This window comes from Protomyctophum parallelum (assembly GCF_964188405.1).
Source record: "Protomyctophum parallelum genome assembly, chromosome: 4".
NCBI classification, from domain to species: domain Eukaryota; kingdom Metazoa; phylum Chordata; class Actinopteri; order Myctophiformes; family Myctophidae; genus Protomyctophum; species Protomyctophum parallelum.
The window spans coordinates 13,427,006-13,449,479 of record NC_139700.1 but is presented as its reverse complement, the minus strand read 5'-3'; the positions used below and the strand labels follow the sequence as shown (position 1 = coordinate 13,449,479).

The 22,474-nt window shown below is 40.6% G+C and overlaps 4 protein-coding genes across 5 annotated transcripts in view; 3 read left to right on the top strand and 1 right to left on the bottom strand.

Moving 5' to 3' along the window:
• Positions 1-22,474, top strand: part of anapc13 (anaphase promoting complex subunit 13) — a 250,307-nt gene that overhangs the window by 2,911 nt on the left and 224,922 nt on the right. The gene's annotated exons all lie outside the window — the stretch shown is intronic.
• LOC310856926 (lathosterol oxidase-like) lies at positions 47-3,316 on the bottom strand (the record flags this gene model as incomplete). The annotated part of the gene is made up of 5 exons (XM_083762479.1): positions 47-601; positions 777-905; positions 1,707-1,807; positions 2,557-2,689; positions 3,107-3,316. The coding sequence occupies 5 exons, from the start codon at positions 3,314-3,316 to the stop codon at positions 329-331; spliced, it is 846 nt and encodes a 281-aa protein (XP_083618605.1). The 3' UTR covers positions 47-328.
• Positions 7,719-22,474, top strand: part of LOC310856928 (small ribosomal subunit protein uS15) — a 152,560-nt gene continuing 137,804 nt past the window's right edge. Inside the window, exons 1-6 of one of the 2 annotated variants that reach the window (XM_083762483.1) lie at positions 7,719-7,778; positions 8,841-8,889; positions 9,265-9,343; positions 10,249-10,418; positions 11,377-11,477; positions 12,657-12,721. In XM_083762483.1, the coding sequence (XP_083618609.1) occupies positions 7,756-7,778; positions 8,841-8,889; positions 9,265-9,343; positions 10,249-10,418; positions 11,377-11,477; positions 12,657-12,690 (456 nt within the window). In that variant the 5' untranslated portion in view covers positions 7,719-7,755 and the 3' untranslated portion in view covers positions 12,691-12,721. Of the gene's footprint in view, positions 7,779-8,840; positions 8,890-9,264; positions 9,344-10,248; positions 10,419-11,376; positions 11,478-12,656; positions 12,741-22,474 lie in introns of those variants that run through there. The other variant, XM_083762482.1, reaches the window with a different exon arrangement.
• On the top strand, positions 13,680-20,934 carry LOC310856924 (uncharacterized protein). The gene is made up of 3 exons (XM_083762477.1): positions 13,680-14,127; positions 16,713-18,064; positions 18,870-20,934. The coding sequence occupies exons 1-3, from the start codon at positions 13,944-13,946 to the stop codon at positions 19,077-19,079; spliced, it is 1,746 nt and encodes a 581-aa protein (XP_083618603.1). The 5' UTR covers positions 13,680-13,943; the 3' UTR covers positions 19,080-20,934.

The following is a 22,474-nucleotide window of genomic DNA, read 5'->3' as shown; positions in this document are numbered from 1 at the left end:
GTGGATTAAAATGTTGACTGGGCAAATTAGCATCGCCAGTGCGCGTGGGGGACGGATGGACGTGCAACTGAACCCGGTTTTGCCGGCTTGCTAATGGAGCACCATTTTAAATCAAAGGCGGCTTGCTGTGGTTGGTGTGATTTTGGGTCTGCCGATCGGGTCACTCCGAGGTGAAGTAGAAAGTCTGGTTGTTTTTCTTGTTTTTTCGCCCCAGTATTTCAGAAACTAGACAAGATCTCAATTGACTGGGCCTGTTGCCCGAGTGGCCCAATGGACACTTTTGGCACTTTGCATCCATGTTCTTGGAGTTTTCTTTTCTTCTTTCTTTTCACTGTGACTGCGGCTTCCCCTCTGCCATGAGCTTGGAGATGTGGTCACGTGGTCCCTTCCCCAGGAGGACAGAGGGATGACGGTACGAGCCTGCCAGACGGTCCCACATTGTGAAGTATTGACCATAATTGTAGTTGAAGTATAGATGATGGTCCACGTGGTGGGCAGCGCCGTTGATGACCTCTATGAGAGGACCAGGGAGGCAGTAGTCGCCGTCATGTATGGAAACCGTCCAGATATTGACGAACACAAATAGGGAAAGATAAACCACCTTTGTGGAGTAGGAGGAAGCCATTGGTTCAGAATATGAAGAAAAAATTATGCTCAGAATATCCAACTGAGAAATAATGTGTTGGACACTTGTACTTTTAGCTACAGCTTATGGATTTGAAATCCACAGACTTGGTTCAAATATTAATTGCAACAAAGAACAAGAGGCAGAGTACCTTGTGAAGTGGGAAGAGGAAAGGGTAAACATGGTAGGGTAGGCTTTGCAGGAAACCATCGACTGGATGGAAGGCGTGGCTGGCAAATGGTGTGGGGATCTTGAATATATGGTGCTGTTTATGTAAGTGCTGTGGGGGTGGTACAAGAGATGCTCACGTGAAATGCAAACGCATACTGAAACATTTAAACCAATTAATACCTCAGTTGAAAACCAATGTAGAAATTGTATATTCAATTCTGATGATCAGTGATTATGATGATGATGATGGATCAGTCAACTGACATGACTCAGTTAGGGATGGAGCTCGTTAATTTGTGTTGATAACGAGCACCTTATCGAGCCCACTATCGAGCATTTTCTGTTTTGTGGAATGACGGGAGACAACAATAAATTCTGAACAGAACCATGCAGTCTTTTGCTATAGGGCCTTCAAATACAGTAGCCTACTTTTCTAACAGACGGAATTATTAACTTTTGGTTAATATTAAGGAAACTGTTAACTGGGTAATGTGTGTGCCGTCACTTCAAAAGTGACATTTTGTTTGGGCAGCGATAGTTGGCAGGTATCAATACATTTTTGTGCCAGCGTGGGTGATTAGATTTAATTCTTGATCGCCTCTTGTCTTGATTGTTTAAACATGACGTCATGGTCCGCTATGCTCGGTAACAGGCTTGATAAGGCCAAAGCTCATTGACACCGGGTACTCAATAATCTTGTTATCACGTTTTTTCGGGTATCGGGTTTCGAGCTCCATCCCTACTCGTAAGACAAGACCATAGGAGCAGCAAGCAGGCAGCACTGGAAGCAGCAACATTTAGTCTGTTTATTTTGACTTCCACCACTAGTCACTATGGCTTATTTACAAAGAGGATTGTTTACTGTAGTGCCAAACTGATGAAGACCTCCTTAGATTGTGATTAAACCCACCTTATAAATGCTCTTATGATGCATGCACCGGTGTATCCAGTAAATACACATGTCAGTGAAAAACAGGAAGCCGGCAATGCTTAGGAGCACCCCATGCCAGCCTGAAACAACAACAAACAATGAAATTAATTAACTTTTTATTAACACAAGTAAATGTATTTCTTCCAAAGTAACACACTAAGAAACTTTGCTCATGACAAACGTATCTACAGTATCATAAGCATCTCATCATGCATGCATTTTCTTCTGAATTGATTTATGGTAGTTGAGAGCTGTTGTAAGGTAAGGTAGTGTACTCCATACATGGGCAACTGGCGGCCTGAAGGCCACACCTTAACTTAATGTGGCCCGCAGGTTAATATCAGAATACTGATATTATTGATTTCAGCTGTTACAGTTCCAAACATGCAAACATGACCCGCTTTAAAACTCATGTTGATTAGGTGATATAAAACAAATGGTGCCAACACAAACATTAAATGCCATTAACGATAAAGAGACAATATGACGTAAATATTCCCTTCATTGTCAATGGTGTTTTTAAAACAAACCTTGAACTAAAAACAAACTAAACCTGTATATAGGTAGCGCCTATATTTGTGTACGACGAAATAGCCAATTTGCTCGTCTACATATGACGTAAATTCTCCATTCATTGTCAATGGCATTTAATGTTTGTTAGGACAAAAATCTACACTAGGATAGCACTCATCAAAAATTAAGGATTTCAATTCAAATATAGCAAAAATAGCTGACCTACAAGCATGTATATCGGCTATTTTTGCGTTTTGTGTGGAACTATAGTGGCCCTCTCCATCATCAAAGTTGCCCATCCCTGGTGTACTCTTACCCATAGGCGCGTCGCTGACATTGTTATAAAGTTTGCTGTATCCTCGGATCTCAGCGAAGAATAAAGCCACCGTCGGTAAGCTCATCCAGAAGAGGGAAGCTGTGGCTAACGTGATCTCCCTTCGTACTTGGTTCTGTCATTGTCACAGTAAAGAGAGTTTAGAGCTGGTTCTGTCATTGTCACAGTAAAGAAAGTTTAGAGCTCCTAATTGTGCAAGCTGACAACTCAGCAAGTCAAACAACGTCATTATGACATTATAATAATGACGTCCTCCGGTGACGTTCAGGACTAGCCCATATGGGGATGATCTTTACGTCATTTCCAGGACGTCTTCACCAGTTGAAATAATACAGCTGAATTATTCTGGGCCAGATCTGACTAGTTATAATATGACTTGTTGATATGGCCTTGATCGGACTCCGATTCATCCAGGGACATCCGTAGCCAGGCTACTACTGATTCTGGAACAGTATGCCTACTAAAGTTAATATAATGTATTGTGTTACAGTACAGTGATTACAGTGCTGGTTTCATTATCATTGATACTTACCTCAACAAACTGTGGATGTTTCATGAGTTTATGGTCAAAAATGAAGTAAAAACTGAGGTAAGCAAAGCCAAGGTAAAGGAGTTCCGCTCCCAGGTTGGTGACAACCAGCAGGCTGATGATTTGACGTAGTGCTCCATTTTCAGGCCATGAGGCTGGATACACATATGGGGTGAGGACATAATTGTCGGCAACTTTAAGTACATGATCCATGTTTTAATCTGTAAAATGGACAATGAAGAGACCCATTATGCTTGTACCCAATCTGTATGCACACCCAAAATATATGTGATAGCCAGTTTGTGCACAAAATACATAAAAAGGTAAGACTTACAAAACGTAGGATACATCATATCTAGAAACTGCAAAACTAAACATGCAAAGATTAGAAATGTTGGACATTATTGGTAAGGTAAGTAACGTTACTCAAACACAGTTTTACCAATGCACCAGCTGTCAGTCAAAACTGTCAAACTCAATATCAATATTAAGTGGTTTTATGTAATAATTAGAATGCAGAAATTAATTTTACCCTTGTGACATTTACTGGAATTATCGGCCCCCAATACTAGAGGTACTAAAAACTATAATGCAGGCCATGGTTAAATGTCATTGTGGGCACTTAAAGAGATATTTCACAAAAAGAAGCAGTATGAGATGAGATTGAAAGTTCAAACGGGTTTGATGAATGAATATCAAATATCGAATATCAAATATCTAAACTGTCTGGGATGTTCACAAAAGCCTGAGTAGGACCATAAAATGACACCACAAAATGTGGAAAGTGAAATATCCCTTTAACATTTTTAATTCAGAAGCAGGTTAGATTGATATAATGGCGCTTATGATGAAAGAACATTATAAAAAACATGGTCAAGCAGCAACAGTCGAAGGTGAATATTCTCTTGTACAACACAACAAAAAATACACATCCCAGAAAATGTTTTTCACGTGTCAATCATCTTGGTTTTAGTATCTTAGATTAAACTATTATTATTTCACATGCAATCGTTATGATATTGTTATATAGGGACATACTGAAAACAAGTCGTGCTAAACTTGCCTGTGCAATGACCAATGCCAGATTTCTGGGAAGCTGATGCAGGCTCTCCTGGAACATGCATTCCCGGTTTGGTCCATACTGACTACACTGACCATGATTTGTGGGGAGAAAAACACGTGGCTCGTCATTTAACCAGTCACATCCAAATGACCCTCCATAGTTGCTTTGTGGTGGTGTCTATGCGCAAATGTATGAGCGGGTCTCATACATTTCAAATTAATTTGCTATCATGGTATGGTATTTGTGTTTGTTGAGTTTAGTAATAATAATAATTCATTATTACATTAATTTGTAAAGAATTGAATATATATTATGTATTCGAATGAAAGTCTTTACAGAAAAAAACAGTAACAGGACAAGAGAAAGTTGAAGACACTGGACGTTTTTGGTGGAATTAAACTAAAGTGATGTCAGCAAGAGTACATGAGACAACAAGACACAATCTTAGCAAATGTTTTTTTTTTTTTAATCATACACAGACCTCCATAGCCAAGCTCATAGCCAGATTGTGTGTCAAGTATGTAATTCATGATCCACACACTTGGTATATGATCTGCAGCCTCATTTGCAGACAATTCAAACTATTTTTTAAGTCCCAAGTCTGGACATACCGTAGGATTCAGTTGGGGTTCAGTCAGTTATTTTTTGCTATAGCTTCTACTGTGTTGGCCTAGTTCTCTGGCTGGCCTAGGATCGAATGGCATGGTCAATGCTCTTTGGCCACTCAGAATAGCCAAATCACGCATCCAGGTCTTAAGTTAAGTAATAAGACCTGGTACTTATTGACACGCAAAATACAGCCCATGATCTCTTATTCCTAAATCTAGAAAATATCTAAATATGCTAATCTAAGACCCATAAATTTGCAAATTAAAAACGGGTATTAGTCAAATACACTTAGACACACCATGGGGATTTATAGGCCATCATTCACAAGAACATATAATACTTGATTTATAGTTATTTAATTCAGGATGAGAACTTAATTTATTTTATAAGCAGTTGACATGATAGAGCAGTGGTTTTCAACCATTTTGATACCAGGGTCCATTATTCAACAGTTGAGCCATAGACTACCATGTGATGACATTTAGCCGCTCAGACTCAAAACTAAATAATATTTTGACGATTTTGTCCACAGTTCCATGCTGTATTGATGTTGGTACCATTAGGAGAGAACAGGCAAACGTTGATCAAAATAACAATTATTCTACATTCTCTAATTGTGTATACTTCTTTTAAATTAAAATAATTCAGATGTTTAACAATAACATTTCATTTTACGTCATTCATTGTTAAATATCTAATAAGGGTAAAAAAAGATAGCTAATGCTTTGATGTTCCATACAATATAATTAGTATTGAATTTGGGTAAGACAAGATGCTTTTAATTGTAATTATAACCTGATTTTGAATACAGCCAGCCATAAACCAATTGGCTGATGACAAAAAGAATATTCATGAAAAAAGAACAGATCAATTACCAATTGATTATATTAATAGTTTACCAAGCTTTATAATTATCAAAGCTGTAGGGTTGAAATAAAACCTAAAAGACTGCCCTCTTGTGGCAGCTCATAAAATCGCCTTCAATCTGTAGAGAAATACCAGGTTTTTGATTTGTCAGCAGTTGGAATAAAATAATCTACTAAACAAATCATGTAAAATGTCTAGATCTGTGGTTTTCAACCCTTTTCATGTCAAAATCCATTATTTATTCTGCATCTGAGCCACGGACCACCAATTGATGACATCACCTCTCAGAACCAAAACTTGTCTTGGAATATTTTGTTGTCATTGAATAATAATGTTGTCCACAATTCCATGCTGTATTGATGTTGGTACCATTAGGAGAGATAACAGGCAAACGTTGATCAAATTCTTCTACATTCTCTAATTGTGTAGACTTCCTTAAATTAAGTAGGCCTAATGCAGATGTTTTAACAATAATTGAAGTATTGAACTCTGAGAGGTTATAAAATTAAACCAAATTTGGTACACTCTCAAGAGTCAAGAGTCTCAAGAACCCCCCCCCCCACACACACACACACGCACACGCACACGCACACGCACACGCACACGCACACGCACACGCACACGCACACACACACACACACACACACACACACACACACACACACACACACACACACAATTAAATTTCAATTCAATTCAAAGGGCTTTATTGGCATGAGAAAACATACGTTTACATTGCCAAAGCAGAAAGAACAATACAACAATACAGCAATACAATCAATACAAAAATTATGTACATTTGAAGGTCAGAATCTTCAATAGATCAAATGAATATACACAATGCTTAGTCTTTAGGGTGGTTGTGTTCCATTTGATATCCTTCTCCTATCACAGCAACTCACAAATCTTGCTGCTGTGTTTGCACATTGTTGTACTTCGCCCAGCAGATATGGGATTTTTTTGTCATTGGTCATGTTTTCAAAATCTCTGTGTGTGGTTGTAATCAGTGGGAAGTATGTGTCTCTGATGTCTTGGTACAATGGACAGATGGTTAGGAAGTGTAGCTCGGTTTCCACTTCATTTTGTGTGCAGTGAGTGCATAGTCTGTCTTCTCTCGGGATACACGTCTGCCTATGACGGCCTTTCTCGATCGCGAGACTGTGCTCACTGAGTCTGTACCTAGTTAAGATTTTTCTTTGTTTTGGGTCGGTCACGGTGCTCAGGTATTCTGCCACTGTGTATTCTCTGTTTAGGGCCAGATAGCATTCTAGTTTACTCTGCTTTTGTGTTGCTTCTTTCCAATGTGTCAGATAGTTTTCCTTTTGCTGTTTTATAATTTGGTTTAGTCCAATGGGTTTTCTATCTCGTGGCTCTGTTTGTGTTTGTGCCCGGAGTTCCAGGGCCAGGTGGCTGAGGGGGGGCATCTCTCTAGAGTTTCACTGTGTGTGAGTGCCTCGTTATGGAGTGCATCTAGGTCACTTTCTTTTAGGTGGTTGTAGAACTTAAGTGCTCTCTTTTTTATTTTGATTATGAGTGGGTATCGTCCTAATTCTGCCCTGCATGCATTATTTGGTGTTTTCCGCTGGGTACGGAGAATGGATTTGCAGAGTTCTGTGTGTAGGGTCTCGGTTTGGTGTTTATCCCATTTTTCAAGGTCATGGTTTGCTAAAGGTCCCCAGATCTCGCAACCATAGAGGGAAATTGGTTCTATCACAGAGTCCAGTATTTTAAGCCATGTTTTAATTGGGATGTCTATTTTGATGTTTCTTTTGATGGCATAGAATGCCCTTCTTGCCTTGTCTCTCAGGTCCTTTACAGCTTTACACACACACACACACACACACACACACACACACACACACACACACACACACACACACACACACACACACACACACACACACACACACACACACACACACACACACACACACACACACACACACACACACACACACACACACACACACACACGCACACACACAGTTTCCGTATCCGGAACCAGACCGGATCAGCAACCAACCTGAGCAGCAAGTTGCAACGTCATTTCCCACGCAGGCGCAGAAGACCCCTTTCCGTCGCGTGCTGCGGCCTCTCTTCCTCTACCGCCATCATGGGTCGCATGCACGCTCCCGGGTATGCTCTCTGTTTTCTCACATAAAGGTTATATTTCACTGGTTAACTTGGGTTTTGGTGAGAGATAATACACTGTAAACCCGTCGAGAACGTTCGGCGTCCAATTCCAGCTCTTCAATTCGACTTAAAAGCAGTAATATTATTGTTTTTCCCGACGTGAACACTCAATCCGGGCTTGACATCCTCGCTTGCATGGCTGGCTGACTCGTCTACTCGTCGATGTTAGCTTAGAGATGCTAACTGTGCTTTTCTCTCCCCAAAGTGACATCCAGCTGTCTTATTACCAAAAACTCAGTTATTTTGTCATTCCCACACGTGTTTTATCGTGTCCATTGTAAAGTGGTCACAGTTGCAACTTGTGCTTAAACGACGAATAGCGTAGTTTTATAATAATAGCAGCATCAGCTAGCTAGTAGTGTCCCACGATACATCCCCATGAATTCAGCTTGCCCAGTGGTGTTCAACCCTTTTCATATCTATATCCATTATTTATTCAGCATTATGAGCCACGGACCACTATTTGATTTTGACATTTTGATTTTGACATTTTTTTGGATAAGATTGTGTCCACAATTCCATGCTGTTGGTACCATTAGTAGAGAGGACAAGCAAACGTTCTAAATAACAATTTTTCAGCATTCTCTAATGTAGACTGATTCATTTTGTATAAAATGCAGCATAGCAGTAGTCATTGTCTTGCTCTTTCAGTGTAAGCTGTGATATTTCTGTTGTGCCAGAGAAACATTGACGGTTAATTAGCAGAGTGGCGACCTGGTGCCACCTTTGCCAGTCACCTTCACACAAAATCAAATGTAACATTTATAAGTTGATAAACTTTACAAATGTAGCTTTCACTGATGTCACAGTGGGAACAAAATGAAAGCTAGGTTCACTAAAATATTCTGCTCACTTTTTTGAGTCGTGCAACCACTCCAAGGAACGAGAGACTGAACAACCATTAATCATATCTACAAAAGCCTTTTAACTTTGATATTGTGATATTGTTTAAATGTGACTACAGCCAAGCATCTAACTAAAGGTTATTTATTGCTTGTTTTACAGAAAGGGCTTGTCCCAGTCGGCTCTGCCTTACAGGCGCAGTGTTCCTACTGTGAGTATACCACACTGAATCCATTAAAAATAAATCTTCTAAATCATGACAGTTTTCTGAAAAATCTGTATCGGTGGTTCTCAAACCATTTCATGTGTAGGAACCCCAAACATATATGCCCCCAAAGAAGCAAAGATTTGAGTTAAAAACATAAGCTCTGGAAGAATATATATTCAAAGACTTGTGCCGCATTTTACCTTGGTGCTGTGAGCTTGTAGATCTGCTATTTTCCAATAGTTAAAGTGTAACATAATGCTTAAAACACAGACGTTCCCGTCCTGAATGGGCTAACGTATGGAACAACATTAAATAAAAGTAAATGTACTCGTTTGGTCGGTGGTTAAATCTTGAAACATACTTTTTTTTCCCCCCCAGTGGCTGAAACTGACATCCGATGATGTCAAAGAGCAGATCTTCAAACTGGCCAAGAAAGGCCTGACCCCCTCTCAGATCGGTATGTGTTCTCAAAATTCTACTTGTCTCGTGTAGTACAGTAATTTACAGTTTACCTTAAAGTTTAAGGTAAACTGTTTAGTTTAATGCTTAAACTAAAGTGTTGTCCAAGTATGCCTTCATTCCATATTGCTGCACTGGGTGTTTCCAGCTTATTAAAAAAAAACAAGCTAATTTCAGTTTAGATTTACACAGACAAGGGAACGGAAAAGTTGCATTAAATTATCACAATTCTATAATTTGTTTAAATTGAAGTGTCATTCATTGTTTTTGATTTACCTAAGGTATGTGGTGAATTTGCAGATTTGGCTATTTTCCATACACTTGACTACAAACTATTTGACTTATTTTCTAGCTATAGCATTTATTTTCATTTTGTATAAAATGTAGCATAGCAGAAGTCATTGTCTTGCTTTCAGTGTAAGCTGTGATATTTCTGTTGTGCCAGAGAAACATTGAAGGTTAATTAGCAGAGTGGCGACCTGGTGCCACATTTGCCAGTCACCTTCACACAAAATCAAATAACATTTATAAGTTGATAAACTACAAATGTAGCTTTCACTGATGTCACAGTGGAGACAAAATGAAAGCTTTTTATGTCCCTAGCAGTGAATTCTCAACCTGTTTAATTTCCAGGACCCCCAGTTTGATAAGGCTACGGAACCCCTTTAATGTAACTTCTATCTCTGGGACCCCAATTTATATTGTAAAATCACTGTTCGTTTAACAGATCCATGGGTCCATTTTGTTCCATTTGCACACTATCAGTTCCAGATCCATAGGTCTAACTATCCATCATAGCTGGGGACCCCCTGGAACTCCCTCAAGGACCCCTGGGGGTCCCCGGAACCTCTGCTCTTATAGATGTTTCATTTACCATAATTATTCAACCTCTCTTCTCTCTAGGTGTGATTCTGAGGGATTCTCATGGTGTCGCCCAGGTGCGTTTCGTCACTGGCAACAAGATCCTGAGGATCCTCAAGGGCAAGGGCCTGGCTCCAGACCTGCCCGAGGATCTCTACCACCTCATCAAGAAAGCTGTGGCTATCAGGAAGCACCTGGAGAGAAACCGAAAGGTACACACGGATTAAAGTTCTCAGTCGCCACGACTGATTTCAGTCATTTGGATTCCATACACGTCAAGTTGTTTCCGTCATTTGTTCCATTAAGACAGCATTTGAAGTGCTCAAACTAGCAATGGAATGTAGTTTAGAAGCATCTAACAAAAACATGAATGATCTCAGTAATGTCATGATTTCTTCAGCTGGTCGGCCTAAAACATAATTACATTTTCAGTCTTGACTTGAAGTTGAGATTTTATTTTGCTTTATTCCATGGGTACAACATCAGCATAATGATGTTGGCTACGACACGGAAGTAAAAATCGTTTTTGTTTTGTAAATGCCCAGACCCATAAACAATTATGAATAATGGAGATGAGCATTGCATTGGCTATCTATGACCTTAGTTTGCACGGGCCCACTGGGCTTGCTTCATATTGCTCAACTGGAATGAAGTTTTAATAAGATGCAGATGTGATGCCTTGTCCAACTGCAGTTTGAATGCTAGCAATTTGTTTCAACTAAAGTATTTGGCGGTTCATTAACCCATTTAGACCTGTGGCCGATTAAAAAAATGTCTTCTATATCCTGACCTACGTTTTCTGAAAAACATGTTGCTATATACTGTACATGGCAACAACTGCCCCAAAAGGGGTTCCTTCCTGTCTTGAAAGGTAAAAACATTGTTCACACTTAATCACTGATAGATGAACTTGTGTAAATCATTGCACTATACAGCACAGCAGAATTCATTGTCTTGCTCTTTCTATGTAAGAGCTGTGATATTTCTGTTGTGCCAGAGAACCATTGGAGGTTAATTAGCAGAGTGGCGAACTGGTGCCACATTTGCCAGTCACCTTCACACAAAATCAAATCTACATTTATAATTTTATAAACTTAACACATGTAGTTTTCACTACAGTGAACGGTGGGGAATTAATATTTAAGTGTGTGTGTTCCTGCTTTTTCACAGGATAAAGACGCCAAGTTCCGTCTGATTCTCACAGAGAGCAGAATCCACAGGTTGGCTCGTTACTACAAGACCAAGAGAGTGCTGGCTCCTAACTGGAAGTAGTAAGTATTCGATCCTTTTTGGAAATTCTGGCCAAATAATTATTTCCTCTGGTTTTGAAAAGACTGGTGAATGGGAAATTTGTATTGTGATTATGTACATTTCTGTGGTGTCCCAACTAGGAACACCAACTAATAAATTAATCATAACTGCTAAACATGCAACAGCGACTTGTGTCCCGTTATCTGGTATTCTAATCTATAGTTTCAATGTACAGAATGTCCTTTAGATGATGTTTAGACAGATGCTAGGTTCATGGTATCCTAGTTTCTTGAGGCACTACATTGTTCTCTGCAGTAGGGCTTTAAGCAACTATTCGACTAGTAAATCCACTAGTCGACCTTGTTGGTACTAGTTAAGGAACCCCCCCCACTAGTAAGCAGGGCTGACACTCTGCGACTGGGAGGTCAGGGTTCAATCCCCGGCCGGGTCATACAAGACTCTAAAAATGGGACCCAGTGCCTCCCTGCTTGACACTCTGCATCAAGGGTTGGATTGGGGGTAAGTCCCTGCGACATACTAGCATCATGTCCAGGGGGTGTCCTTGTACATCAAGCTGCCTCACGCTACAGAAACAGGAGATAGGCTCCTGCCCCTATGGGCCTCATGGCTCGGCAAGGCTACTTACTTACTAGTCAACTAGTAAAAATCACTAGAAGACCCCACTGCATTCTATTTGTTACAGTGTCTATTGTAAGTCTTATTGTATAAGGGCATCTGCTAATGCATAAATACAATTTATCATGTGACGTTTTGGGGGTAAAACATAAGCTGCATGCATACAAAACATTTACTATACAGCACAACGGTTTAGTTGTTTTGCTCTTTGAATGTAAGAGCTGTGATATTTCTGTTGTGCCAGAGAAATTGGAGGTTAATTAGCAGGGTGGCTACCTGGTGCCACACCTTTGCCAGTCACCTTCACACAAAATCAAATGTACATTTTATACAATCGCAAACATTAGCGTTCTTATTCAGTTGACTATTTTGCTCAGTTGCTGTCACTACATGGTGTAATTGTTTAGGTCCGATATTATCTGTAAGGGGCTTACAAATGGGTGTGTTCATAATATTTGCTTTGGAAATTGAAATGCAAAGTGATTTTCCAGGCCTTGTGCTGTAACTGAGGTGGTGTTCTGTGTTAACTGTGTTTGTTTGTGTTTTTCCCCTCTCTTCTACAGCGAGTCCTCTACAGCCTCTGCTCTGGTGGCATAAACTGACTGCTCTTTGGTTTAATAATAAAAAAATAAATTCAGATTGGAAAATGTTGTCATGTCTTCAATTTGTAGAAATGTTTATTTTCAAGCTGTATGTTCTGTATATAGCACGAGACAAGACCATTGACCAAATATATGAAAAAGTTCAACCTCGTATTACTGCATATTTTCAGGGTACATTTTAAAAATGCATTTTCAATATGTTTGTCATGGTCTTATTGCATAAGTTTAATTTTAAGGGTTGATTTTGAAAACTATACTGATAGTAGGCCTGCTATGTTATCAATTTCTATGATGGCCAGGCTTTCATTTTTGTTCGCATTACTAGTCTATTATTTCATATCTATATCTGGTTCTCAAGCCTTTTTTATATCAAGGTCCATTATTCTGCATTGTTTTGAGCCATGGACCACCATTTGATGACATTTAGCCCCTCGGACCCAAAACATTATCGGATAAGATTTTGTCCACAATTTGTATGCTGTATTGATGTTTACCATTGGAGAAATATCAGGCAAATGTTGATCAAAATAATTCTTCATTCTGTAATTGTGTAGACTTCTTGTAAATTAAAGTAATGCAGATGTTTGACAATTAATTTGTTTGACAATGGACCTCAGCTGTACGGGTCAATTTGTTTTCATTGTATGCTCTCAAGAGTTAAAAGATCTACATCTACAGTATTATTCTAAGGTAGCTCTGGTCCATAGCCCTAATGCCCTTTGCTGACGGTAGTCTAGGGCAAATAGGGCATCCCCACAGCCCAAACGTCACGTGGGTATGTCTGGGAAATTACGGGCACTTTCCATGCGTCACAAGATGACGTCACCCGGGAGGTTAATATTAAAAAAATTCTAAATATGGGCCGTCCTTCTGGTGATTGTCACTCAATTCGGCCAATCGGAGCGCTTCGTGACGTCGTCGAAGCCTTGTTTATTTTAGGAGGGTGTTGCAATCCGCTTACATTACTCCTACATCTACCAAAGAGACAACACAGAAAACATGGACAACGCACAGCGAAACCTTTGACGAGCGATTTGTAATAAATCAACAAAAACCACCAACTAACTAAAGCTGAAAAAATGAAGCGACCACGCTTGATCACCGTTAAAAACCTGGCACTACCGACGACGCAGAGGAGAAGAAATCCGTTTGTTTTTGACGAGGAGTACCAGAATACGTGATTGAAGAGGCAGTTTTGTCTTGTCGGATTTATTTATCGCCAGAAGATTAAGAAGAAAACACAAGAAAATGGCAACGAGTGTTACTCATCATCAGTCCGAGGTGAATTCCGACCACCGGACCGCCACCACCATGGAGCATTTCGGGACCGGAGGAGGCATGACTCTGTTGCCCTGGACCAAACACCTCCTGTGCGGGCTGTGGGAACAGCTGTGCCTGTTGGTGCAGGTTATCTACTACAGCTTCATGTCAGGTAGGTTATATTTGAGCTTGAGCCGATTTTGGTCTATTCTTACTTATGCCAGCAGGGCTTAATTGATTTAAGTTTTTATTTCACAGTATGTAGCTGAATACATTTCAAAACGAAAGCACAAGTCAATACAAAAACTGTTACTTTGTGGACGGTCCATGATTAAGCATTACATGTTTACATGATCAGGGATTCAGGACATCATCATATCAATAAAGACAAACGGGGGGAAAAACAGAGCGATTGACAAAGTGTCAAAAGCTAGTGTCAAATTATACCGTAATAAAATGATAATTACAAAATATGTGCTGGTTCAACTCAAGTGCTCCGAAAGTGTTGTCAAGAAGTAGGACAAGAGCTTTAATATGATTAGAAGTAGTTTGATCACCGAAGATGATGTAATCATGTGTGCACTTGAAGAACACAATATGAAATAGCCTACAATACAAGGAAATGCAGAATTACACTAGAGGGAGTGCTGTTGCTGTATCGGCACCAGATCAACTGTGATATACTACAATTACAAACGACATTCATAACAGCATGATACAACAGACAACATGTTTGTTTGTGTACTTATTACATTTAGCTGCGCCAATAAAACGGCCACGCAACTATAACTGTCTGGGACTGGACTGTTGTTGCCAAGCAAGTGCAACACAATACACAAACATGTCTGTGTATAGTGTGTACGTGACCGCGGGCCAGGCTACTTTAGTTTACATATTCAATATAGCTGCAGTTTACGTCTATTGTGCAACAAGTGACATTTTGGTGTGATAGTGATATGAGTTCCTCCTATGCCACTAAAATGTGGAACGCCCTACCAACAGCCATTAAGACATGTGAATCCCTTGACTCCTTCAAAACCGCTCTCAAAAAAGCACCTATGGACTGCTGCAATTCGAAACTGGCCTCATAAATAGTCTGAGTTCCCCCCCACCCCTTTCTCCCCATACTGTACAATGTGTTTCCCTTTTTTACTTATCTGATGATTTTCTGTTTTGTTTTTATAGAAGTGTATATTTGTACATCTCTAAATGTTCTGATGAATTGAAAATGGTGGACCCTGTTGTAAACAAATGCATGGATCATCCACAAAGTAACAGTTTTTGTATTGACTTGTGCTTTCGTTTGGAATGTACCCATTCTGCATACATACTGTGAAATAAATGTTTGTTTGAATCAATCAATCAACCAACCAAGGGTAGCGTCATCAGTGAAATCAAGGACTCTTCCATCGCGCTGAAATTCACTGTCCATCTTCTCCAACTCTACTCTTGAAATGTACCCGTTCTGCATACTGAGAAATAAAAATCAATCAAAGTTAACGAGTCAAAAGTTCCAGACCCCCAGACGTTGTGTCATACATATATACTACCAGTGATTCTCAATGTGTGGGGGCTGAGGGGGGTTCCCGGGGGTCCCCAGCACAATGAGAAACAGTTTAACCAATTTAGAACTGAGGATGCATCTTTGTCACCGAATAGCTTTTAAACCACTTGAACCATTATTTTAAATTTTCAAAAATCATGAAAATGTATGCAAATCATTGAATATATATTCTTTCACAGTAAATGTTTTTAACTCAAATATTTGCTTCTGGGGGGTTCCCTGGAAAACATATTTTCACTTCAGATGAGGGTTGCGGCCAAATACATATAATTCTGGGGGTCCTTGACATGAAAAAGTTTGAGAACCACTGATATAGAACCATAGGGATTTCAAGAAAACTTTTACTTTTACAAAAGACATTTGTAGAATCCGGTCTCGGGTCTAAAATGGGTTAATGCCCAGCCCTTTGAATTATATTATTATTATTATAAGCATGAATTCAGATCATAGGTTTCACTCTCTCCACTGTTATCTCTCTATACCTCCAGTTATATACAGTTGGAGAATTATGTAACAAATATAATGATAAAATAAAATTAAAAAAGCCTTATGGGGGTTGTGTGTAGGCTACACATTAGCAAATGGAGGTCAGAACATTCCTAATGTTGAGTGACAATTACATTGACTTGATATTATTCGCATTTCCTTCAAAGTCCACAGCCTGTAGTGGTTTTCAACCCTTTTCATAACCAGGCCCATTATGTATTGGCTGGGCATTTGAGCCACGGACCACCATTTGATAACATTTAGACCCAACATTTTGAAAGTGTTGGATAAGATTTTGTCCACAATTCCATGCTGTATTGATGTTGGTACCATTAGGAGAGATAAACAGGCAAACGTTGATAAAAATAACAATTATTCTACAATTGTGTAGACTTCTTATAAATTAAGTATAATGCAGATGTCTAACAATAAGTTGAGAGCGTAAACACTCAAGAGTTAAAGATCTCTAGTGGTCCATATGGTTGCCAACTCTCCATTTAGCTGGGGACCACCTGGAACCGCCTCAAGGACCAAAGGTGGTCCCCGGACCACTGGTTTAAAAACCACTGCATTATACCGTATGAACTCACAGGATGCCTCTTGTCCACTCAAATTACTACTATTATTATTCATGAGGTATAATAAGTATTCTTTAACTGTTATTTTTTTATGACATCCATTCTCACGTCACAACTATTATTTTCCAGTTTTCCAGATGTTCCGTTTCGAGGTCCATCTGAGGATCACAGACGAGGCAGGCCGAGGTGTCCAGCACGACCCCACAGAGTCTTTCCTGTTCTCCTCCCTGTTCGACGGCGACAGTGGAGTAATGGTCGGCGCTTCTTCCAATCCCCTCTCCGATTTCTGCGCCGAGGTCGGCGACCCGTTGTTCTCCGGTGGCTCCACGGCGGCGGAGGCACTGCTGTCCAGTTTGCGCGCCGACGATCTCTGCTGCGAGCTGGTGGACGACTTTGTGAGAAGCACGGCTAATGAAGACGGCCTTTTCATCGGGAACCACCCCGGCTGGAAGATGGGCTTCCCGGGCGACTGGAACGTCTTTGTTTCGGGTCGTGAAGGCACTTCCGTGGAAGACGCCTGTCGTAAAAATGCCCAAACGCAATCTCATTTCAAACGGGACACCTCAGAAGAGGAGGAGAAGTCGAGTAGTACACATTGGAGCAGCGAGGAGGACCAAGCCTTAGTTGAGTTTGACAGTGCGCTTTGGGAGTCCCTCTCCAGATCCAGTGACCCGTACAACCCCTTATTCTTCTCTGCCTGCACGTCCACAAACACCACCGACATGGGGAGAGCTATGAAGGAAACGAGGGACAGCAGCAGTGACCCAGAAGGTGTCCTGCCCAGTGATGAGTTACAGGGTCCGCCCCACCATGGCCTGAAGTTCTGGTGCAGTCGATCGGACAGTGAGAGCAGCTGGGGCAGCTCGGATGGGTCCCAGTGCGCCGAACTGGACCGCGAAGAGAGCGAGAACCTCTGGGAGTTTTTCAGTAGCCCTGCGGACCCATACAACCCCATGTGCTTCACCGCCTGTAAAGTCACCACCAACACAGAGCCCCAAACTGCTAAAGAGCCCCCACTCTCTCCCCCCGGAGGAACCCGAGTCGCCTCAATCCCCTCTATACCTTCCTCCAAGTCGGTTGCTACAGAGGAGAGAAAGAGCAGCTTGGCTCCTCCTTCGTCGTCAGAAGATGAAGAGGAGCAACTTTGGATGTCCCTCAGCCAAAACAATGACCCTTATCACTCCCTAAACTTCCAGGCCTGCCTCGACACCTCACCTGCCGGCGTACTCTCTCCTGAGCTCTACCTCGGAGGACACCCAGACAAACGTCCCACACAAAGTGCGTGTTCCCTAGATGAGCAGTGTAAAGAAGAGAGAGCTAGGCCCACAATATCAACAGCTGCCAAGCCCATCCCGCTAGAGAGACAGAAAAAGCCCCACCAACACAGAGACACCACTCTCGTGCCCTGGAGGAGACCTGTGCAAACATCTGGATCTTCTGCAGCGGAGAGGCAGGACAAGTCCAGGAAAACTCAGAAAAAGGTTATTATACGCATGCATACACACACACACACACACACACACACACACACACACACACACACACACACACACACACATCAGCTATTGTAAGTGCTGGGTGCGGTCAGGTCGGGATATCTCTCGCCTTAGAAAGCATGTATTTATACACACAGTGTATACTCAGTGCCAAACCCTTGTTTAGCGTCGGGTAGCAACACAGCGGTCTCCATGACTAAGCTCAGGGTCACATGACGGCAGAGAATCAACAGAGAGCAGAGTTCCAGGAGGACTTTACATTAGTGACTGTTGCAGCATACTGTACTGTGCCTAACATGTAGTTTTACCCAATCTGCCAAAACGAGATAATCTCATGAATAGCTATTTAATCCTCCTGTGCCAAAACGAGATTTGATTAAAGAGCATTAATCCAGCTATAAAATAATATATATTTTTATTTATTTATTTTATTCACATGGTAGAAACAGCCTACATCCGAATCTGACGCGTGTCTGCTCAAAATGAGACAAAGTACAATGTTTGGGAGCTTATAAAACAGATCAAAACAATCCCCTGGGCGAACATCCACAGCCTAGAGCGAGGCTACACTACAGCTGTGGAGGACTACACTTCCCTTCTTCTTTGGTTTTTTGCGCATTTCACCGGCACTGGCCTCACGATCCCGCCTAGGGTAACGGGAATTAAAGGGAATGTGTTAACAACCTAGTTGCTTCATACTGCCAAATATGATTCATTCAATTGTTGTACTTTGTGCATTTCTGGATCACATTCTAACATCTGTGCTGACTTGTCCTCTCTTGCATTTCAGGTGTGTTTCTCCAATGTCGTCGAGGTGCACGTGATGCGAACATGGACATTCGCCCGACAGGCGTCTCGCAAAGGACACTGGGAGGAAATGGCTCGCGACCGTGACCGCTTCTTGAGGAGAATCCAGGAGACGGAGCAGGCCATTGGTTACTGCTTCAGCCAATCACACAGGGAGAAGATCCGCTCCAGCCTGGACAGCGCCACAAAATGAATAGACTCCGCCCATCCTTCCCCTGATATCCAATCAAAACTATTTATTTAAATGAATAGACTCTGCCATCCTTACCCTGATGTCCACAAGCATCAAAACTATTTATTTCTACGTTGTTGTTTTTTTAAGAGAACTTTCAATTGGTTGCAATGCAACACAGACATTGTTTTTATAGGCTGAATGGTTGATTGATTGGTTGTTTCGTGTAAACAACTTTGTACCTCAACACGTGGCTAAATATGGACTGAATATGCGCTTCCAAGCCAAACAGCAGTAACTGTGTACATAGTATAAATCAGTGGTTCCCAACCCTTTTCATGTCAAGGACCCCCAAATTCACACTAATTAGCCAGTGGACCCCCCCCATTTGAAAAGATATGCTGGCCCAGGGACCCCCATAAGAGAAGATTTTTATGACTAGCAGAGATTCTCGACCCATTTAATTTCAAGGACCCCCTGTTTGACATGCATTAGTCTACGGACCCCCATTTGATGGCATTTCTGGCCCCATTTTATATTGTGAAATCAATATTAACACGCATTTATTGAAAAATTAGGATCTAATTCACGCCAGCATTTTTTTAATTTGAGCATTTATTTTGAAAAGCCACATTTCCGGTCCACTAGCAGTAGACATAACCTAGGAATCTAGCTGGGCAGGCCTTGTTTACAATGTGAATCCAGACCGGAGCTCTGGAGAGCTCCACATCGTCGGCTCTGTGCTGTCAAAGAAACGTTGTTTTGACCAAAAATGCCATCTGGTACAAGGAATAGGAGATACAGGCGATTGAAAGAAAGGGATAGAATGGATTCTTACGGTGCCGATGATCTAGGATGGGCGACGGAGTCTTGTGACAACAACAGCTAGCTACCCGATGCTGACGTAAGTAACATTATGGCTCGATCGGAAAAACCCATAGTTCCTGCTGTTTGTCTTTGTAATAGCACTGATGCACTGATGTCGACACTTTTGTAATTCTATTAACCTCATCATATGGAATGTTTTTGTATGCCTTATATATATATACTGACCCAGTAATGTAATTGCTGTTTTTCACATTGATGGTTTAATTACTGTTTGAATTGTATATCTTTTCTACGTGTGAACGAGTGGTGTGACGGCTTCTATGGGTTTCCTGCAGACCTTTTTTGCCCTGGCGCCGCACCATGCCTAAAATCTCTGCCACTGTGCCAAGACAAGCCAAGGACAAAAATATTGAATATTATACTACAGGCAATTTGTTGAAATAAGCTCTCCAAGCTGTGCTGAAATGAGCATGACAGCACACCTAGACCTTAATAGTCTAGAAGATTTGGGAATGGATTAATTAAAAAAAAAAGTGTGTTAAGAAACTTCTCTTCTCTAACTTCTCTTCTATTTTGAGGGCAATAATAATAATAATTAAATCAAATTAATTAATCAAAAAATGTCGGCGATTACGCTTCGGGTGCACACCAGAGATTCTCCCCCCGGCCAGAACCAGGGCAAAACTTTTTCCTGCAGGAAACACTCCGCCCGAGCTATTATGACAGGCTGGGAATTTGAGAAGAACAAAGTGTTAAATGTTTTTTTGTTTTACATTTGACAATTTAAACACTTATGCTGAGAAATATTTGAAAATATTTTAGGGGTAATTAATTCACTTTCACCATTGATTCTTTTTAGATTGTCTCTCTGCACTGTGAATAAGGCATATTTCTGTCATTATTGAGAGACGTCTCAAACTAGACCTCCAGCCTCATAGCTACATGTCATGTAGCTGAATGAATCTACCTGTAAAACACTCCGTAGCAAATGGCATTCGTTATTAGGTGCTGCTATTAAAAATAAATAAAGTTTTGTATCACACCATAACCATTCATAGAGTCTGCATGTTTGCCTGCCAATAATTGTGATTGCTGATCTAGTTTGTATTTAGTTTTATCCTGTGATATTCACATGATTGTGGACTTTCTCTTCCATCTGCTTAGATTAGAACAGGAACAAATACTTCACAGCCAAGTTGGTCCAAGGGAATCAGATAATCAGATTTTAGTTAAAGGTATATTCAGTGATTTCACTTAATTCAAATATCACTTATTTTTTTGTTTTGTTGTGATAATCCTCTCTACTATAGAGTGTGCTGGCCATATAAGGAGTTCCTCCCTGTCCCCAGTTAACCCCTGGGGGTCAAAAAACCTTAGGTTTCGTTTTTGACTCTCTATCCTGATTGGACGAAAGGCTGGGTCCCACAGCCAAAAACGAAACCTAAGGTTTTTTGAGTGAAATCACTGAATATACCTTTAAAATAGCCAATCTACAAGCTCACAACGTGTCAATGTAGATTGGCTATTTTTTACTATTCAAAAATGTTTTTCAAAATAGTAAAAAAAAATAAGTTTAGGGATAAGGGGTTTAGCATGGATGAAAATATAGGGCCCCATGAATGGTTTAGTACTTTAGTCTATGGTTTAGGCCCCCACCATTACTTAATGCGACCTGCAGGTTAATATCAGAATACTGATATACTAAATACTACAATTCTAAAATAGCAAAATATTGAATATTATTATTCAAGATTTCAATTCAAATATAGCAAAAATAGCTGATCTGCAAGCTCAAAACGCGTTGACATGTTTTGAGCTTGTGGATCGGCTATTTTTGCTATGACGGTAATCTGCAATGGAGTGAAATAAAAATGTCAATCAATAAAAAATGTAACTGATCACTTTTCCACCACTGATCATTAGACCAGCTGCTAGGACCTACAATAGGCCAACGTACTGTAGTCACTCACTACAGCAGTGCTACTCACCCTGCGGCCTATGGCGAATGGGCCGCATGTGGCCCCTGCTTAATGTGTCTGTGGCCTGTCATGGTCATACCAATACAAATATCATTTGTTCATTTGTTTTTGTTCATTGAGGTTTGGCCTTATGGAAATGTGGCTTTTTACTGTGTTTCCTTAATTGATTTTTAGACTAGTTGTGTCTGTTACAAAATACATTTGTAAACCTTTCAAAATTATACTGAAATTTTTAGCTTGCAGCCCTGCTTGGACTTTTGAGTGGCCACTTAGCCATCTGAAGTTGAGTAGCCCTGCGCTACAGTAGCCTATATTGTGATTCAAGCCTATCACTAAAGTGTAGTGAGTGAATGTTTGCTGCCTACTGAGTGCTGAAGGTGTGTCAAATGTAGGTGTGTTCTGTGTGGGTGAAAGGTATCGAGTACACCTCCCTCCCTGCATAGCTCTCTTGACTCTCTTAAAGGACTTCACCACATTTCAACTTATCTTCATATAATCGGTCCTCACTAATGTTACCTACTTTTATTAGGGTAAAGGTCAAAAGTCTTAGGTTAAAAAATGTTCAAAATTGCACAGAGTCCAGACATTTTTTATTTGTGTGAATTTCAG

Excerpts from the sequence above, each read along its gene's own strand:
- LOC310856924 (XM_083762477.1), top strand. The coding sequence starts at position 13,944 with ATGGCAACGAGTGTTACTCATCATCAGTCCGAGGTGAATTCCGACCAC. Across the intron at positions 14,128-16,712 it reads CTACTACAGCTTCATGTCAG|TTTTCCAGATGTTCCGTTTC; the intron begins GTAGGTTATATT and ends ATTATTTTCCAG. Across the intron at positions 18,065-18,869 it reads CCAGGAAAACTCAGAAAAAG|GTGTGTTTCTCCAATGTCGT; the intron begins GTTATTATACGC and ends CTTGCATTTCAG.